The 17,655-nt window shown below is 32.4% G+C and overlaps 3 protein-coding genes across 3 annotated transcripts; 1 reads left to right on the top strand and 2 right to left on the bottom strand.

Moving 5' to 3' along the window:
• LOC110711556 (delta(3,5)-Delta(2,4)-dienoyl-CoA isomerase, peroxisomal-like) lies at positions 1 to 2,113 on the bottom strand. The gene is made up of 2 exons (XM_021889970.1): positions 1,303 to 2,113; positions 1 to 502 (listed from the first exon to the last, which is right to left on the bottom strand). Exons 1-2 carry the CDS (start codon positions 1,928 to 1,930, stop codon positions 312 to 314), a joined length of 819 nt encoding a protein of 272 aa, XP_021745662.1. The 5' UTR covers positions 1,931 to 2,113; the 3' UTR covers positions 1 to 311.
• Positions 2,114 to 5,627: 3,514 nt separating this feature from the next.
• Positions 5,628 to 8,388, top strand: LOC110711565 (bidirectional sugar transporter SWEET15-like). Its single transcript, XM_021889978.1, has 6 exons — positions 5,628 to 5,865; positions 6,980 to 7,016; positions 7,129 to 7,339; positions 7,493 to 7,657; positions 7,794 to 7,913; positions 7,999 to 8,388. The coding sequence occupies exons 1-6, from the start codon at positions 5,817 to 5,819 to the stop codon at positions 8,209 to 8,211; spliced, it is 795 nt and encodes a 264-aa protein (XP_021745670.1). The 5' UTR covers positions 5,628 to 5,816; the 3' UTR covers positions 8,212 to 8,388.
• A 532-nt stretch (positions 8,389 to 8,920) lies between these two features.
• LOC110711532 (serine/threonine-protein kinase PBS1-like) lies at positions 8,921 to 13,677 on the bottom strand. The gene is made up of 5 exons (XM_021889947.1): positions 13,103 to 13,677; positions 12,291 to 12,499; positions 11,495 to 11,684; positions 10,380 to 10,771; positions 8,921 to 10,034 (listed from the first exon to the last, which is right to left on the bottom strand). Exons 1-5 carry the CDS (start codon positions 13,224 to 13,226, stop codon positions 9,447 to 9,449), a joined length of 1,503 nt encoding a protein of 500 aa, XP_021745639.1. The 5' UTR covers positions 13,227 to 13,677; the 3' UTR covers positions 8,921 to 9,446.
• Positions 13,678 to 17,655: the final 3,978 nt, after the last annotated feature.

Here is a 17,655-nt window from a genome sequence, read left to right as displayed (position 1 = left end):
TTGCAAAAACCCAAAATATCATAAACTCTGCAAGGATTTTATTTTAGAATGTGCGCACAAACAATAAGGAGATTGTAACAACAAATGAGATGTAAAAGATCTATACAAGGGACCAGAGAGACAATTTGGTACAACTCGTACAAGCACAAGGCTGTACAACCATAAGACTCATTATAGACCAAGTAGGTATGGTTAAAACCTCCAAGCTAGTGATAAAAGTATAGTATACCTGACTGCTAGAGCTTAATAAGCTTATTCAACTTTAAGTCTTTAACCAAGAAGAACAACATGACCTGAATCCCTGAAGCTGATCAAAGCTTTGAGAAAACTGGCTTTCTTTTCTGGAAAAAGGCAGAGGTTGCCTCTTTTAGGTCATCAGATAGAAGCATTGCAGCATTCCACGTAGCTACATAGTCCAACCCTTGGTCTAAACTGAGGTCCTTACTTTTTAGTAACACTGCCTTAGTACCAGTGATAGCTAGAGGAGATCTTGCAGCAATTTCTGTGTAAACATAAAATCTGATATTAGAATTGCACAAGAAGCATTTTATTGGAAACAAGTCCTTTGGCAACTAGACAACTAGAGTGCATTTAATTGAACTTAAATATCAACCAACCTTACCACTTCCTAGTTTCTACCATCGAGAACATCAGAACATAATTCATACTCTGCTCACAAGATCACTAACATTTCCTTGACTCTCTTTCCAAATGCCTTTACCATTCAACATTCTTAAGATAAGCCTAGTAATGACATACAACTACTGAAAATGAGCCTCAAACAAGAAGGTTACACTTTCCCAGTTCTTTTAACACGAAAACAAGAATACATATACTCTCAACTCTCAAAACAATATCTGAAAGCACAACAAGCCATTCAAACAACACCTTTCCAAATTGATTTCCTGAGCAATTAGAGAATTAAATGGAAATTTCACAAAACACTGGACATAATAAGCATCAAAACCCACAAAAAGTGGACTTATGAGTGCCATGTACTGTGCTTAATCCAGTAATTATGCATTGCTTAGTCCCATGTAGAGATTGTTAATTTGGTATAGGCTTATTACTTAACAATGGACCTTTATTCTAAACATCACAAGATTCTTGCTAAACATAACATAAAAAACAAAAATTAAAAAGCAAAGCTCACAAAACCTTACATTAAAGTCAGTCATTCAAACAATTCATTCCAATATATAGCAATAAGAAAATGAGTAAATATGCCACCTTTTTCTTTCCGTAGTAGAAATTTAAAACTTAAAGCAAGAACTAAGAAAAACAAGCCAAAAATCAACATACCCTCAGCAATGCGCGCCACAAAACCATCCAAATCATTTTTAGAACCGAAAACCCGAGTAACCAGACCCATTTCCTTAGCCTCAAAACCCGAAAACCGTCTCGCCGTCAAAGCCAATTCCATTGCATTTCCAAATCCAACAATCCCAGGTAATCTCTGAAGAGTCCCTAAATCAGCAGTAATTGCCAAATCAACCTCCTTAACAGAGAAGAAAGCATCCTCAGTACAATACCTAATATCACAGGCTGTAATAATATCAATTCCACCTCCAATACAAGCTCCATGAATACCGGCAATCACCGGTTTCCGGCATTCTTCCAGTGCAGTAACCGCCGCTTGCAGGTACTTAATCTCTCTCCTAAAACGCTCGTTGGTGCGAGCGCGATCCGCCGATTGGGTGATGGAGGTGAGGGTGTTGATGTCGATGCCGGAGCAGAAGTGATCGCCGGCGCCGGCGAGGATGATTGCATTGACGTTAGGGTTTTGATCGAGGGATTTTAGGGCTTTTGGGAATTCGTCGAAGAAGTCTCTTGATAGGGCGTTTCGATGGGATGGACGATTGAGGTAAAGGTAGAAGACGGAGGAATTTGATTTGATTGGGTTGACTTTAAGGGTTTTGTATTCCGCCATTGCTGATGATTCGAGAGAACACGAAGCTGGGAGTGAGAGAAGGGAGTACAAGGTTAGGCAAACTTTGGTTACTGAGGAAAGCCCCACCTTGATAAACGTGGTAATAGTGTAATACAAAAATTATATAGACAGTTAGTATGACATTTTTGTAATTAATGGTACTTCTACTTCATATATCAACGACCGACCGACCGATTGTAGAGCTCATATTTAAATGAAAAAATGTTTATACAAGTATATTCAAAAACAGTCTTATGAATGAAGGTGATTGATTAACTTGTACTTCCTCTGTTTTTTATACCTGTAACATAACTTTTATTACGTTTTTTGAGAAAGGCGATTAGACTAGGTAAACGAATGAATTAAACTATGAAATTCAAACCGTAGCAACTTAATCCTTTCTTCTTATCGGTGGTAAAATTTTGTGAATTAATTTATCCATTTATCTAATCTAATATATTTCTAAAAATGCGTGCCAAAGAGGTGTGTTGTAAGTAAATAAAAACCAAGGAAGTATATTTTTTCTTAATAATTTAAATTCGGCAAAATTAGTAATTAAATCAATAATCATATGTAAATTTGCTAATGGTGATACTTGATAAGGAAAGAATTACTTGTACGATTATTTTATGACTTATGAGATTTGACTGAGAAGAAGGGGAATTCCCCATGAAAGGTGAGATTTGATCTCTGGTCTCATACTTAAAAGTCTGAAATCTAGCCAACTGCTCAAACAATATGTTTCACACTCTCATGGTTGTACTTTATAGATGATATAAACTTTTGGCTTTGTGATTTAAAGGTTATAGATTAAAGCCCTGTTCATTTCATCTTAATAAAATAATATTCAGCAAAATTAATTTCAGTTCAATTAAAATAAGTTCAGTTCAATAAAAAAAATTCAGTTCAGCAAAAATCAGTAACTTTAAAGAAAAAATATAACGGAGAATCAGTAAAAATAATTTTAATTTTCTTCAAAAAAAAAAATTTAGTTCAGGAAAAATAATTTCAGTTCAATATAAATAATTTAAGTTCAACAAAAATAATTTTAATTCAGTAAAAATAATTTTAATTCAGTAAAAATAATTTTAATTCAGTAAAAATAATTTTAATTGAGCAAAAATAAAGTGAAGTGAACCGAACTTAAATTTCAATAAGGGCTCTTTGTGGATGAAGTTTTTCCTATCCTTCCCCCTCATTTGCAGATAAGTCTGGCCTATAAAGTTGGACTTACTTGATCAACAAGAGATGATGGTTGTAAGGTTCTTCTCCTTATTACCATTAATAAAAAGCGTATATAATAAGTTTTAAATTACATAGGCAGCACAATTTAATTAGTAGTAGATGTTGTGATTTGAATTGTGATTAATTTCACAATAAAGTTTTATTTGCACGCAATACATATGTTATTTGCTCATAGATATAGCAAACTAGCATATCACAAATACGTACAATTATATGTCTGTCAAACAAAAAAAAAAAAAAACCGTACAATTATATGAAGGATAGTTATGTAAACGCAAATATCTTTGGATTTTGGATTTTTTCTAGTCGACTAATGCCTTCCTAGGAGTTAAGGAGGGAATATTATATTGAAAAGAATTTTTGTCAAAAAACTACCTAATAAAACCTAGATATGAGAAACTACCTAATAAAAAAATATTGTAAGAAATTATCTAATAAAAGATAAATGTTGTAAAATACTACCGTTGGTCGGATTTCCACCGTTGACCGGATTTTCTGACGTTGACCCACCCATGTGTCGGTCACATGACGTTTGATGAAGCTTTTTTCCTTTTTTTTTAAAGTTGAACTTTTGGGTGGTTGTTGAGTAAGTGACTAAGCGAGGTTGGTTCATTTTCAAGGTGGTAAGACTATTTTCAAAGTAATTGGGGGATTTTTCGAGTTGGTGGAGGTAGTTTCGGACTACGAAATGGTGGTATTTGGGGTAAGATATGGTGGTTTTGGGTTGGAGGGGAGTTTTGGGGTGGTGGAAGTAGTTTCAAGCGGGTTGCATTGATTTTGGGGATAAAAAGTTCAAATGAGTAAAGTCTAATGGTCAATTTTTTTAATTTTTATTTTAAAATCAAATGGGCATAATTGAACAGGATTTGAGAGTGTAACAAATTGCAAATCATCGAATCAATATCTAATAGTTTCAATTAGTAGAATTCAATTTTAATTACTCCATAGTGAAAATCAACTAAATCGATAAAATTATTTATCAACAGAGCGGAAATTGAGGTGAAAAAAACATGAAATACACTTCAAAATCTGATGCATCATGCATAGATGATGGATCTTTATTTCTTTTTTGGCCTTATCCCAATTTTAATACCAAAGGTGGGACCATTTTGGGATATTATTGTGTTTGTTATTAGTCATTGATAAATTTACGGAGTAGTTATTTAGAATTTTTCTATATACGAAGGAAATGGAATTTGATTATCCCACAACTCTTTCTTAATTAGGATCATAAATTAATATATGAAGAAAATGGATTCGCTAATCCCACAACTCTTTCTTACGATCATTTGATGATATGGTAGCTATATAACAACGTAATTAACCTCATTGATTATGTGATGGTAAAGTCTGTATTCATGTATCATACAAGTATAATTCATACACAAACTTTTAAATAAAACAGATGTTCAGTAAATTACTGAACATTCGTTATAAAGTGACAATAAAATGTGCAAAAGCTATACTAAAACGCACAAAAGTTACCGTGACATATATAAGAGTTATTTATGCTTTATTGATAAATTTGACAAAAGTGACACTAAATTTGACAAAAGTGACACTAAATCTGACAAAAGTGCACCCGATGTACAGTAAATTACTGAAAACCGGGTGTATACAAAAGTTTTCCTTCATACACAAATAATTACCAAAAATAACATGAGAATTGAAGTAATTTAGACAAGAAATCTAAGAATCGTCTCTTAATTCGCAAAAGAAAAGTTTGAAAATAGATGATGATGACAACTTGAAGGCGACTTAGATGAATTTTAGGTTGTACTCAAAAAGAATGTTGAGACTAGAAAGAGATCATGTAAAAAAGTATACCTCACTCAAATGGAACTTTTGCAGTTTACCAAAAACAAACCTTCTGAAAAAAACTTCTTTAACATTTACTCTGTATGATCTTAGTCATAAGCCCAGCTAGATATATATGCATAAACGGAATAAGTTGAGACTAGATCATGTATGGTAGTTTTGTGGACTTTAGGACTTCGGAGTATTTTTAAAAGTTAATCACGGTATTGTACCCCCTTCATTCTACTCTGTTTTCAAATTATTCTCAACGCGGATAGTAAATATAGACTTAAAATATAATAAGAATTAATATTGTATGATATCTATGACAAGTCAGTCAAATGGACTAACGACATCTAGCTAAAATCTATAATGCATTCCTATTTCTACAAGATGACCCCAAATCGTCTTTAAAACCTTAGCTCCTTCAATTTCGAATATACTTTTTGATATTGTGGTTTTTTTTAAAGCATGTGTACATCTGATATATGTGTATATGTGTATGAACATATCAATGTTAATGTAAGTATACGTAGTACTACACAAGTACGTATGTGAATGATATTAGTCCACATTTATTACCTACCTCATCTGTACCTGTCATGCAACTAAGATGAATTTAAATTGCAATTAACTTCAACACACACATAACACACTTCTCTTACCTCATCTCCTTTTCTATTTAGCAACTTAATAATCTTGAGCTCTCATTTTCCATAAACCATAGTTGTTTGTCTATGAAAACTACAAAGAGTTTTATTTCCCTTTGAGAAGCCATAATTACAGCTTTTTAAACATCGTTTACTTCAACAATTATACAAATTAAGGTGATCATCAACTTATTATGGCGCTGCACACCAGTACTTTATCACTCACAATCGTCGGCATTCTAGGTGAATATAAATGCAATCAAGTTTTCTTCATCTTATCAATTTATTATTATTTTTGCATTTTTTTTTTTCTTATGTCAAAGTATTAACTCATGCATGATATAATGATCTCCAAATATGTATCTAGAACACTACTTTCCATCAAGAATTATTGAAATACGTATCATGAGTACATTAACAAAACGATCGACTCTCAAGAATATCTCTATCTGCGTACTAAAGTTATTATTATAAAATAAAAACTCGTGAAATACATGCCCATAAGTTAGCTTGAAAAGATATACTCTTATGTTCCAAAATAATTTTTATTATGACTTGCCAAATATATAATTTTGGTACCTTCATCTCCATCAATCTTCTGCGCATTGTTTTATGGAGTATTTCACCTTTCTATTGGCATTACTACACACTTTAAAAATCTTAAAGTTGAAAAAGATGCTTAAAAGTTCGTAGCATATGTTAGTGAAACTCACCAATATATGAGAAATTTAGAACCATGCAAATTAAGCAATGCTTTACGTAGCAAGCCACTTTTAGCTATATCTCAATTTACCCAAAAAATAGTTAATCCTTAACAATTTTATTAATAATACTTCTATCCTATCTCTATTGTAAGTCATAATACAGAGTAATTATTAACTAATACTTGTATTTCTTAAATAATGTATATTGCTTAATTTTCCCTCGTATTATTAATTATGATTATTATATATATCGATATATTAACAATCAATTAACAATATCCTTTTACTCTTCTGATCATTTTTTCCTCATTCATCCTCAAGGTGGTTACTACATAGGTTGTACATGATTGATGCATGTCTAGGTTTAAAACAAACTTTTTAGTCCTTATATATCTGTATTCTTAGTTTCTTTCTTGTATCTTTTATATGAAAATAACTTTTCATTTTTTTTTATATACCTAGCAAGTTGATAGCTACCAAATGTATGTTATCTGAAGTTTCTTTTGAATATTACCATAATAATCTGCCTTCTAACAAACAAATTATCTTATATACAAGCATAGCTTAGGTCCTTAAATACCACATCCTACATGAAATTTGAAACAATGCTAATCAAATATCCTTTAAAAGTCCCCCTTAATTCTATGTTTCAGGCAACATGATTTCAGGATTAGTATACCTAGCTCTATTGTAAGTTCTCTAACATAAACTTCATGTTGTTACTTGTTACAATATTACTCGCGGTATGCCAGTGTATCATTATGTATAAAACTCATGTTATGATAATTAACTTATGTTGCAGGCCTACATATTACAAAATATATAAGAAAAAATCAACAGAGGGGTTCCAATCTGTGCCTTATGTAGCAGCACTCTTTAGTGCTATGCTTTGGTTATACTATGCACTGCTCAAGAAGAAGGAATATTTCCTCATTAGCATAAATTCTGTTGGATGCATAATTGAGACATTGTACATCGCCTTTTACTATGCTTATGCTTCTAGAAGAGCCAGGGTACGTGTCAAACTTATCCATCTGCCTGATTTTACTTGTTGTCACGTTACTAGTTTAAATCACGCTATCAACTTGACTATTAGTTCCGGATGGAGGGAGTGTTAATGTTGAATGTCGGATTGATTCAATTTAATCCTTTATACTCTGTTGCAGATTTTTACAGGCACACTAGTTCTTTCACTCAATTTGGTGATTTTTTCTATGATAGTTCTCATCATTCAGCTGAAACTGGGGGAAGGTACAGACCGGGTAAAAGTGCTTGGTATCATTTGCGCTGTTGTCTCCATTGGTGTTTTTGCAGCACCCTTGACAATCATGGTAAGAAATCCTCATAATATTCATCATCTCTCTTTTTTTGTTTTTTTTGGTAAAGTGTAGATTGGTGCTCGCGGAGGCCAACTCATACCAAAAACGCGTACACTTTTAATCCTTGTCATACATCTGCGTCTTTCAGGTGAAAGTTATTCGAACAAAGAGTGTTGAGTACATGCCATTCTTCTTATCCTTCTGCCTCACGCTGTGCGCGATCATATGGTTTGCATATGGGTTATTACGACAAGATTTATACATATCTGTAAGTCATTAATAAACACCATGTTTCGAATATCCTCTTTCAACACTACTCAGCACACTCATATAGTTCTTATCATCAAAATCAGATTCCAAATGTTTTTGGATTCGCCTTGGGGGTACTCCAGATGGTATTATATGCAATCTGCAAAAACTGTTGCATCCCCCGGGAATCATCAGTAGATCAGAGGATTTCAAGTAATCCGACAAACTTGGTCAATGGAAACGCGGCAACTATTGATCAGCAAGACAGAAGCAATGAACCTCGAACTGAACTATCAACTGCTGATCCTGCAGTCTGATATCTGTAGGTTCAAACTCATAGTATATACCGCGTTAAAGGAATATGCTCGAGAGTTTTGGCCATGTATTTATTAGGATAATTAGGATCATATGGAGTAAGATCATATGTATCCTACATTTAGTTGCTTCTTTTCCCAACCATTTTTGTTATTGAATGCAACTACCTAATTAACTCACATTATTCTTCTGTTTAGAGCCATTTACTTAAATGAATTATGTGAGAAGTTATTACTACACCAGAACGGTAGTATGAGAAAAATAAAATACTTCTGAAAAAAGTAAGATAGTTGGGAAACAGGTGGGATCATAAGATTTGCTTGATTTAGTAAAAACAGGAACAATACCGTAAAATTTTGGTTACGGTTAAAATCTTGATGACAGACTAATTGCATCTATGATATTTAGGTGCTTGTTTCTCTTAAGTTTCCTTCGATAGATAAAAAGTCAATAATAAACAGCCTTCTTATAAAGTTGCGTACATCTAATCCTCTCAACCCCAACGAGGAAAAAAAAAAACCCTTCCTTTTTGGAGTATTGGGAGAATATTTACACTATAAATCAACCCTTTTCCCCATTTTCGGTTCAAATTATATTTTCCATAGTACTGTTGATTCTTTTCTAACTGGCATATTAGGTTTATATGAAAAATAGGCAAATTCTTAAGCATCAGAAACAAGGGGATGAGAAGTTCATATATAAGACATAGGAAACATCAAACATGGATGAATATGATATAGAGTGCTTCAAGCTGCTGTATTATAAGTTTATAACACTCAACAATGGTATAAGTACCAAATCCATTGAGTATTTCCTAAAAATGCAGAACCAAGAAAGAACCTGCCATCCGCAATTGCGGAAAAGAAACAAGCTCAGCAAAATGACTGCATACTGAAATGTTTTAAAAGGAGCCAAAGCTGCCTTTTTTTCTTTCTTACCGAAGATATACACTCTGATTCTTCTATGCAATATACCCCCGTCGTCATCTGATTTCTCCTCATATCTGCCAATCTTGTCAAGAAAAAGGAAAAAAAGAAAAAAAAAAAAAAGAGGGGGGAAAAGAAACTAATATCAACCATACATGGTGGGCATTTCTGATCCTCCATACAAAGCCTCAACACATTTTGTAAGTTGGTAAGGCAAAAAAAAGATGAAAACACGAGGGCATAAACCGGAATCTAGTTAGCCTGCCCGAAGCATCTCTGCTTTTCTGACACTGTACAAGCTGAAGGGAGAATCACCCTTCTATGTTGTCATTTGTGCCTTGAGCACTTTGCCTTCTTTTCTCCCGCCAATTCTCTCCCCACATCTTGGCCTCGGCAACAGCTCTTTCTCTGTCTGAATCCCGATTCAACATCCTAGCGGTCTCTTTTGGGGAGTCGTCCTTTTCAGACCCACCTTCCAAATCCAAAGTTTGTCGTCTCTTTTCCCGCCAATTTTCACCCCACATTTTGGCCTCAGCAACAGCACGTTCTCTATCTGAATCCTTATTCAACATTCTGACTGTTTCTCTTGGGGAGTCATCTTTCTCTGAGCCTTCTAAGTCCCATTTTCTCCCTGAACTAGCACCATCTTCACCCCTTGCAATTCTTCCACCATTCTCATCTCTGCTCCTATCTTTCATAGTTGGATCATATGCTTGGTTAGCCAGATAAGAGAGTGCTGTTACAACATCTCCAATAAGGGGTCGAGCAGCTGCATTTTCTTGTATGCACATGGATGCAACAGCCAGAGCTTGGTAAAGTCCTCTTGTTGGAAATCTACTTTGTAACTGAGGGTCTGCCAATTTCAAGAACTTTCTGCGGTCATTGAACAAAGGGCGTGCCTGCACAAATAAACAATGCTCAATTGCTTGTCGACAATAAAAGAGCTAAAAATCTAAAATGATACTCTGCAAAAGGGAAGAATTCGCCACAAACCACCTCTAATTTTTCAACTTTTCATTAAACTACTCGTGTTGTTTAAGAGCAAAGCACCTAACAGCCAATTTCCCAAAAATAAAAATAAAAAAATATGGCTGGTTATTTGCAACAAGTGAAGCATATCACTGTTGTATAAACATTGGTGTAATTGAGAGGTGGTTTAAGACAAATTACTCCTACAACCAGAAATCAACTAACAAGAGCTAAATAGCAGCTTCAGTGGGAGCTTTACAGGACCATCATCTTACCCATGCTACAAGGTTCTGCTCTCCATGAGGACGATCACTATCAATGGCTCGGCGACCAGTTATCAGTTCTAAGAAAACTACTCCAAAACTGTAAACATCAGACTTCACCGTCAGTTGTCCTGTCATAGCATATTCAGGGGCACAATAACCATAAGTGCCCATCACCCTAGTAGAAACATGTGACTTGTCACCAGTAGGTCCTAATTTAGCCAGCCCAAAATCAGAGAGCTTTGGATGGAATCCTTCATCTAACAATATGTTAGATGACTTGAAATCTCTGTAAATAACGGGAGGGTTTGCTTTATCATGGAGGTACTCCAAACCTTTGGCTGCTCCAGCAGCGATTTTCATCCTGGTATTCCAGTCAAGCGGTTCTTTATCAGGTGGAAGATCTACAAGGACAAGGTTAAACTGTCGATCAAAATTCTAAAACCAAGAGAGAAAAATTATCTTCCAGTAATATCAGATGGAAAAAAGTGGAGTTTTTCATGGCGATGTGCACACAGCTCATAGGTTCTACAGACATAAACTTAACTGTAGTTAAAATAACTTTGCATATGAACCACTGATTCAGCATTATCATAAAATTTTGAATATAGTTAATACAATAACGCAATAAACTGCCTTGTGTCGTAGAAGAGCTCCTCAGCGATATTGACACATAATTACTGAATCTAGGACACATTACATATTCTTGCATGAACAATATCTAGAAACCTACTCCACTGATAATAGTTTGCATATATAAAGTAGCAACAAAGAACTGAAACACAACATATACTTTATGCACTGCGAGGCTACAGGTATTGTCTAGCTTATGCTACTTTGGCACATCAACGTGACAAGTTTGTTCACTAGTGAGCATAAGACCTCAGGCAGCTAGTTTCACATAGCCAGTGATTCAATATAATTAAGATTTTCTGATCATATTCATCTGTTGGTTGACGCCTTCGGCGTCTAAACATTACATTCTTTTCACAAGCATGGCCTTCTATTCAAATTCCTTGGTTACATCAACAAACAAATTGATCATAGAAAGTGAAGTAATGAACACTATACAAGAACCAATTTGAGCAAGAAGAGGATGACAAACCAGTAAGATTAGAAATTGTTACCAAAGAGATGATCTTCTAGAGATCCCAGCGCCATGTATTCATATACAAGTAATCTCTGGTCACCATCAGCACAATATCCTATCAAATTCACTAAATTGTCATTATGTAAAAGACTGAGCATAAGAACCTCTACAAGAAACTCTCTGTTTCCTTGGAGACCATTTCTGTCCAATTGCTTAACAGCAACAACCTGCAAGCAAAACAAAACTGACTCTAAATAAGGAACAACATGCAGCTAAGGTAAGTTAAATAAACAGTTAAAATGTCAATAAGATTTTTTGAAATATAAGCCCTTGGATTCCATAAAAAATCATATCAAGAAAGAGAGCAATATAGTTATAAATATGTTAGTTTTACATGGTAGTTCCACAACCATAGAATCAGAATCACGGTTCAAAAAACCCCAGCAATGCAGAACATATGAGAAATCAAGACATATCCGGTCTTGTAGCTATGCAATAGAATGTAGCATAATAGATTAATTATTAGATATGAATCATTTTATTCCCTTTCTCCTGCTTCATCAACCCCAAACTCAATCCTATAGAAGAACATATGAGAAATTATGTAATGAGCACCAATAACCAAAAGCAGTACATAAAGAGCGACTCAGACATTGTTTGATAGAATTAGAACAACTTCATAAACTTCTTGCTCTTAGAGAGTTAGAAGTAACCATATATAGAGATTTATCATATAAAAAAAAGGCTCTAAGTTTGTATGATCCACATCTTAGAAATGGTGGATCATGGCAGTAGTTGCAAAATCATATTAAATGATTGTCAAGCATTGTTACCTGACCAGTCTCCAGCTGCCCTTTATAAACACGCCCGAAACCCCCTTCCCCAAGGAAGCATTCATCCCTAAAGTTCTTGGTGGCAACTGCAAGCTCGCGGAAAGTGAATGTATGGGCACTGCTACTAATATTGGCCATAGGTCCATCATTGGGAACAGATGATTCTCGCCTTGGCCCGACATTGTTTCTTGCTTTCAGCCGATCAGCTCCTGCAGATTCACATTATTATTGGCTAATATAAATCATTTGTTATCATGAGAAACACCAGATTGCGAAACTCTTTTCTAGAGATGCAAAATCGAGTAATACACCAACCTATCAAACAAAGATTCGATCTTTCCACCGCGATGGATAGTCTACCATTCAATTGCAACGAGAATTAATTGCTCAGATACTCAAAATTCATCAAGGGACATCTATAATTAGGCATTTGCCTACCTAATGGAACTTACTGAAAATAGTAAAAAGAAGGAATTTTACCAAATTAAGTCATGATACTTATTAAGTGAAACAATCCCAAAAAAACTTTATACACTTTCAACAATCCGCACGGTCCAAGAACATTGATTCAGTATATAAAATTCCAAATCCACTAAAAAGGTACCAATTCTTTTGAAATCTTATTCTTTTTTTTCACAGAAAGTAAAATTCAGCTTAATACTACTACAATCATATCATAAATAATCAATCAAAAAGCCAAAAGTTACCAATCTCAATCATAATCAAAAACAGATTAAAAAAGTTTAATAATTTTAGATCACAACAATTAACAAATTAATACAATAAAAATCAAATAAGATTATAGAACTCACCAGATGATAATTTAGAGATATTAGAATTAGAAGAAGGAGAAGCATCTTTGCGATCATCTTTCTCACCAGAAGTTGGATTCAATCTTTCTTCTTCCTTTGATTCAAAACAAGAAAAACACCCCATTTCCCAGTCAAACTATACACACAAAATTCTTAATTTATTTTTTACAATATAAAAAACTTCTCTTTGATATCTTGATTCAAACAAAACAGTAATCACCCAAAACCCAGTTCCCAAAATCTCTTCTTTAAATCAATAATAATCACTAGAAATCATCATAAATCTTTGACTATATAGCATATAACATATACTTTATAAGAGAGAAAATAAGAAGATTTGAAGAGCAAAAGAAGAGAGAGAAAGGCGTGTGGGTGAGTTGCTTCAACTGAAGAAAACTTTGAGAAAGAAAAGAAAAGAAAATAGGGGAGTGTAAAATAAGGGGGGCGAAGGAAAGAAAGAGAGAGAACGAAAGAAAGGGTGGTTCTATGTAAAAAGTGAGATGAAATGAAGGAGATTTAGATTAGATGAATCAACCCAAAAATTCATTCTTTCCTATCTTACTTAGCACATTTTTTACTCCCACAATTTGATTAATCACATTGACTAAAATAAAATAATCTCTCCTAAACAACTATCTAGGATTCATTCTCTGAAATCTAGTTGGAATATTTTTGTAGGCACTTGTATAATACAGTTGGTAACTTCTTTTAACTTCCTTTCCTATCTAGGTTAGACTTTGTAGAATCGTCTAATTTATATATTGCACGGGCTATTGTATTATAACAGAAGAGAGATTGTGCGATATAACAGTAACAATGTATGAATTTGCTTCAACTAAAGGATAACAACTATAACACCAGTTTTAATGTTGTGTGTATAAGGCAACATTAATTATAGTATGGGTGCTTTCACTGGCGTAACGACATTTAGATGTTTACCCAGCCTTTTCCATCCACTTTTAAACATTCCTCTCTCCTTGATAACTCTATCTCGTCATCAGCAATATACACATAGATTAATCAGGATTCGGCAAAATTAACAGCAATTGTCATTAGACACAACCAACTAACAATTGTTATTACTTCCCTTGACCTACTCATATATGTTGTTACTATGTACGCCTATTTTAACATACATTTTATAAATTTGTATCATATTCGGAGAAATAAAGTATGTATGAATTTAAAAGTGATAGTAGATAAAATTTAACGTAATATGTACTGTAATATGTTACTCTTTAATATTCGGATATTAAATTAATGTATGTACTTTAAAATATCAAATACAATTATTAAATTAGAAATCCTATTTATTTATTTATTTAATTATTTATTTATTTTTTATTTTTTTGTAAATGAGTGACCATGTAACAATATTTCTATTGGCTAATTTATAATTCTTTTAATGAATTTTGTCAGTTAGCAAGCACAAAAAATTCATCCGACTATTCTAGGCAATAACATAATATTAAAACAGACACCGAGAATAACACATGTCACTTCCTGGTGTCGTTTTTTCCCTCCAAAAACCATTTTCCAAAAATAAATATATTCTAACTTTATTTTTCTTTTTATATCTTATTGATTGACAACTTATTTAAGTCAATAAAATTATACTCCATATATATTTAATTTATATATTATAATTGAAATTAAAGATTCTTATTACTAGTATCAATATTATTTGCGGGTTTTTTTTTCCTGATATATTACAATCACATGGATTTAATTTATAGTACGAAATAAATTTAAAAAAAACGTTATATTGCATCAAATTGACTTTAACACATAAATCTATAACTATAACTATATATATTATAATAAATAATTAAAAAAAACGTTATATTGCATCAAATTGACTTTAACACATAAATCAGGAATGACATATGTCATCTCCTTTTTAAATAATTTTGTGCAATTTTTATTTATTTTTTTTTTTTTTTTGCCAAAGCTTCTTAGAGAATATTTAATACTATACAATAATATTTCCCTTACTATTTAGTAATTATATTCCATTATAAACATCCAACAAAATATTATTTGTTTATTTAATACTATGCAATAATATTTTCCTACATATAACTTTGTGAAGTTCCATAATTTTTTTTATTATTCGTGCATGTAATACTCCCACTAACTTCTTTAGTATGGTATAATTTTTATTTTTTATTTATTTTTGTAATTACGAATTTTTATCTTATTTTGCAATTTAATAATTATTATAAATAAATATAGTGTTAAATTAATACTCTGTAATAAATAGTGAAAATTATCGTGCATGACACGAGACCTAATCCAGTAAAATCAATAAATATGAGACCAAATGTTATTCCTTACTATATAGTGGTTGAAAGTTGAGCTTAAAACCTAGAGAAAAAATCATAATATACCTTGGTAAAGATATTAAAACATCAACCTAATATTGGGTAGAGTGAGAACTCTCCAAGTGAAATATTGACCGCATAATCTATATCAAAATTCAATTTTGATTGTCGGCGATGATACGAATTAAGTAATAACTACATACTTCCTTCGTTTCTGAAAGTTCGACTCACTTTGCATTTGCGCGGTCTCCAATGAAAATCTTTGACCATGAATATCTTCGGCTATGTATAAGTGAAAATTATAAAAGATATTTGAAAATTTTATAATAAGGGGAATCTAATAAGACCCCTCACACTAATTTATTTCTATAGTATAAATCATAATATGTAGTCAAAGTTATATTATTTTGACCAGATGAATAGTAAGTGAGTCGAATTTTCAGAAATGGAGGTAGTATTAGTTATATCTATGGGATATATGATAGCTAATTGCAAGTTGCAACATTTAAACATTTTACATAGGAGATATATCCATAAAATTTGTTATATACACCCGGGGTCATTTGCTCATTTAATCAAAAAATGAGCAAATAATATTTTTACTTATTTATTAACTGAATGAGCAAATGACTCCGAGTGTACGGTACACCCGGGTGTACATAATAGACTCTCATATTTCCATTACCTTTTATGTGTTATATGATCGAATAACAACCTTTATATATTTTTTTTAAAAAAATAAATTCCTTAACTTTTTTATAAATTAAATTATACTCGTATATTTTATTATCCGACTCAGCAACATAACTCATTAATTACCATCGTATTTTAGTGCAAGTTATTTGAATCAACCTCAAAAACCCAAATTTATAAACCCAAATATATATACAATGTGAATTGTTGAATTCTTCTAAGCTCGTCCAATAATTATTATTCTATGGTCCATTTTTTGCCTTCCTTTCTTTGGTATTCTCCCATCATGAAAAAAGTTTGGAAAACTCAGCTCATAAAGAGTTAGATGTAATTGGGTTTAAATATAAATATATCCAATCATTGAATTTCATTTATCATCATATTCATAATTCATTATTGACACATAAAAGTTGATATACATATTTTGGAGAATGGAAGAAACCACCCACTCTTATGGATCATTTGATGAATTCACATGCTAAAGTAAAGGGGTATACGTAGTAGATAAAAGGATAAGTTTTTACATTATTTCACCAAAATTGTTTTTGATAATTAAATGAAATTTGTTTTTTATTTTAATTCTTTCCCTATGACATCATATTGACATGTTTGTACGTCCTTACTCTCCTCCCATCCATGGAGGTGGGATGTAAGCATGTACTCCGCAACTCAGTAACTATGCAAAATCCATCTTTGAGATTCTCAAGGGTATTTTGGGGATTCTCTTGTCTGCTGTAAGAGTTAGGAATTAGGATATCATTTTATGGGTATTTTGGGCATTTTAAACAAGGTATTAAACATGCTCAATTTGTGCCAATGCACATGGCACTTGAATACTAATTTTGTTCGCTAATAAAATAAATAATACGTAAGTTTTTGCATTTTAAAAAAATTAATTCTATAAAAGTATTCTCAATTTCGAGTGCCTAGGGTCCTAATTTTACCCTCAAAATATTACAATTATTATTATTAATTTTTAGACTTTATTTCCCCGCTCTTTTTTAATTTTTCATTTCTCTTTTAGACATTTTCTTAATAAATAGCTTTATTTTAATTTTGTTTAACAGAGAAATTCTCTTTTATACTCTGTATTATTATACTCCCTTATCAGTTAGCTAAATATGGAGTACTATTTAATCACAAATAATCATTATTATATGTGGCCACTTTACTTATAAGCAATTAATTGAGTAGTAATAAGGGTTACAATGGTAATCAAATACGGTTAAATGAAAGCATGAGGGTTTAGCCGCCTTAGCGCAATGGGAAAATAGGGTTACCATTATAAAGGAAGGACAAGTATTTTTCTAATAGTAAATAATTAAACAAAAAAAAGGGGCTGGTTTCAAAAAAAAAAAAAAAGAAAAAAAAAAAAAAAGGGTTACTCAAATGAATAAATAAGGTTACTTTTTTTTTCTTTAATAATAAATGGATTTATGAATATTTTGAAATAATTTATATTATTAAATAAGAGTTACTCTTTTAAACAAATGTGGCCACATTATGTAGCTGGCCTGCCTGGCCACACCCACAAAA

Source organism: Chenopodium quinoa, unplaced genomic scaffold (genome assembly GCF_001683475.1).
Source record: "Chenopodium quinoa cultivar QQ74 unplaced genomic scaffold, ASM168347v1, whole genome shotgun sequence".
NCBI classification, from domain to species: domain Eukaryota; kingdom Viridiplantae; phylum Streptophyta; class Magnoliopsida; order Caryophyllales; family Amaranthaceae; genus Chenopodium; species Chenopodium quinoa.
The sequence above is the reverse complement of the archived record's forward strand: the minus strand, read 5'-3'. Positions and strand labels throughout refer to the sequence as shown.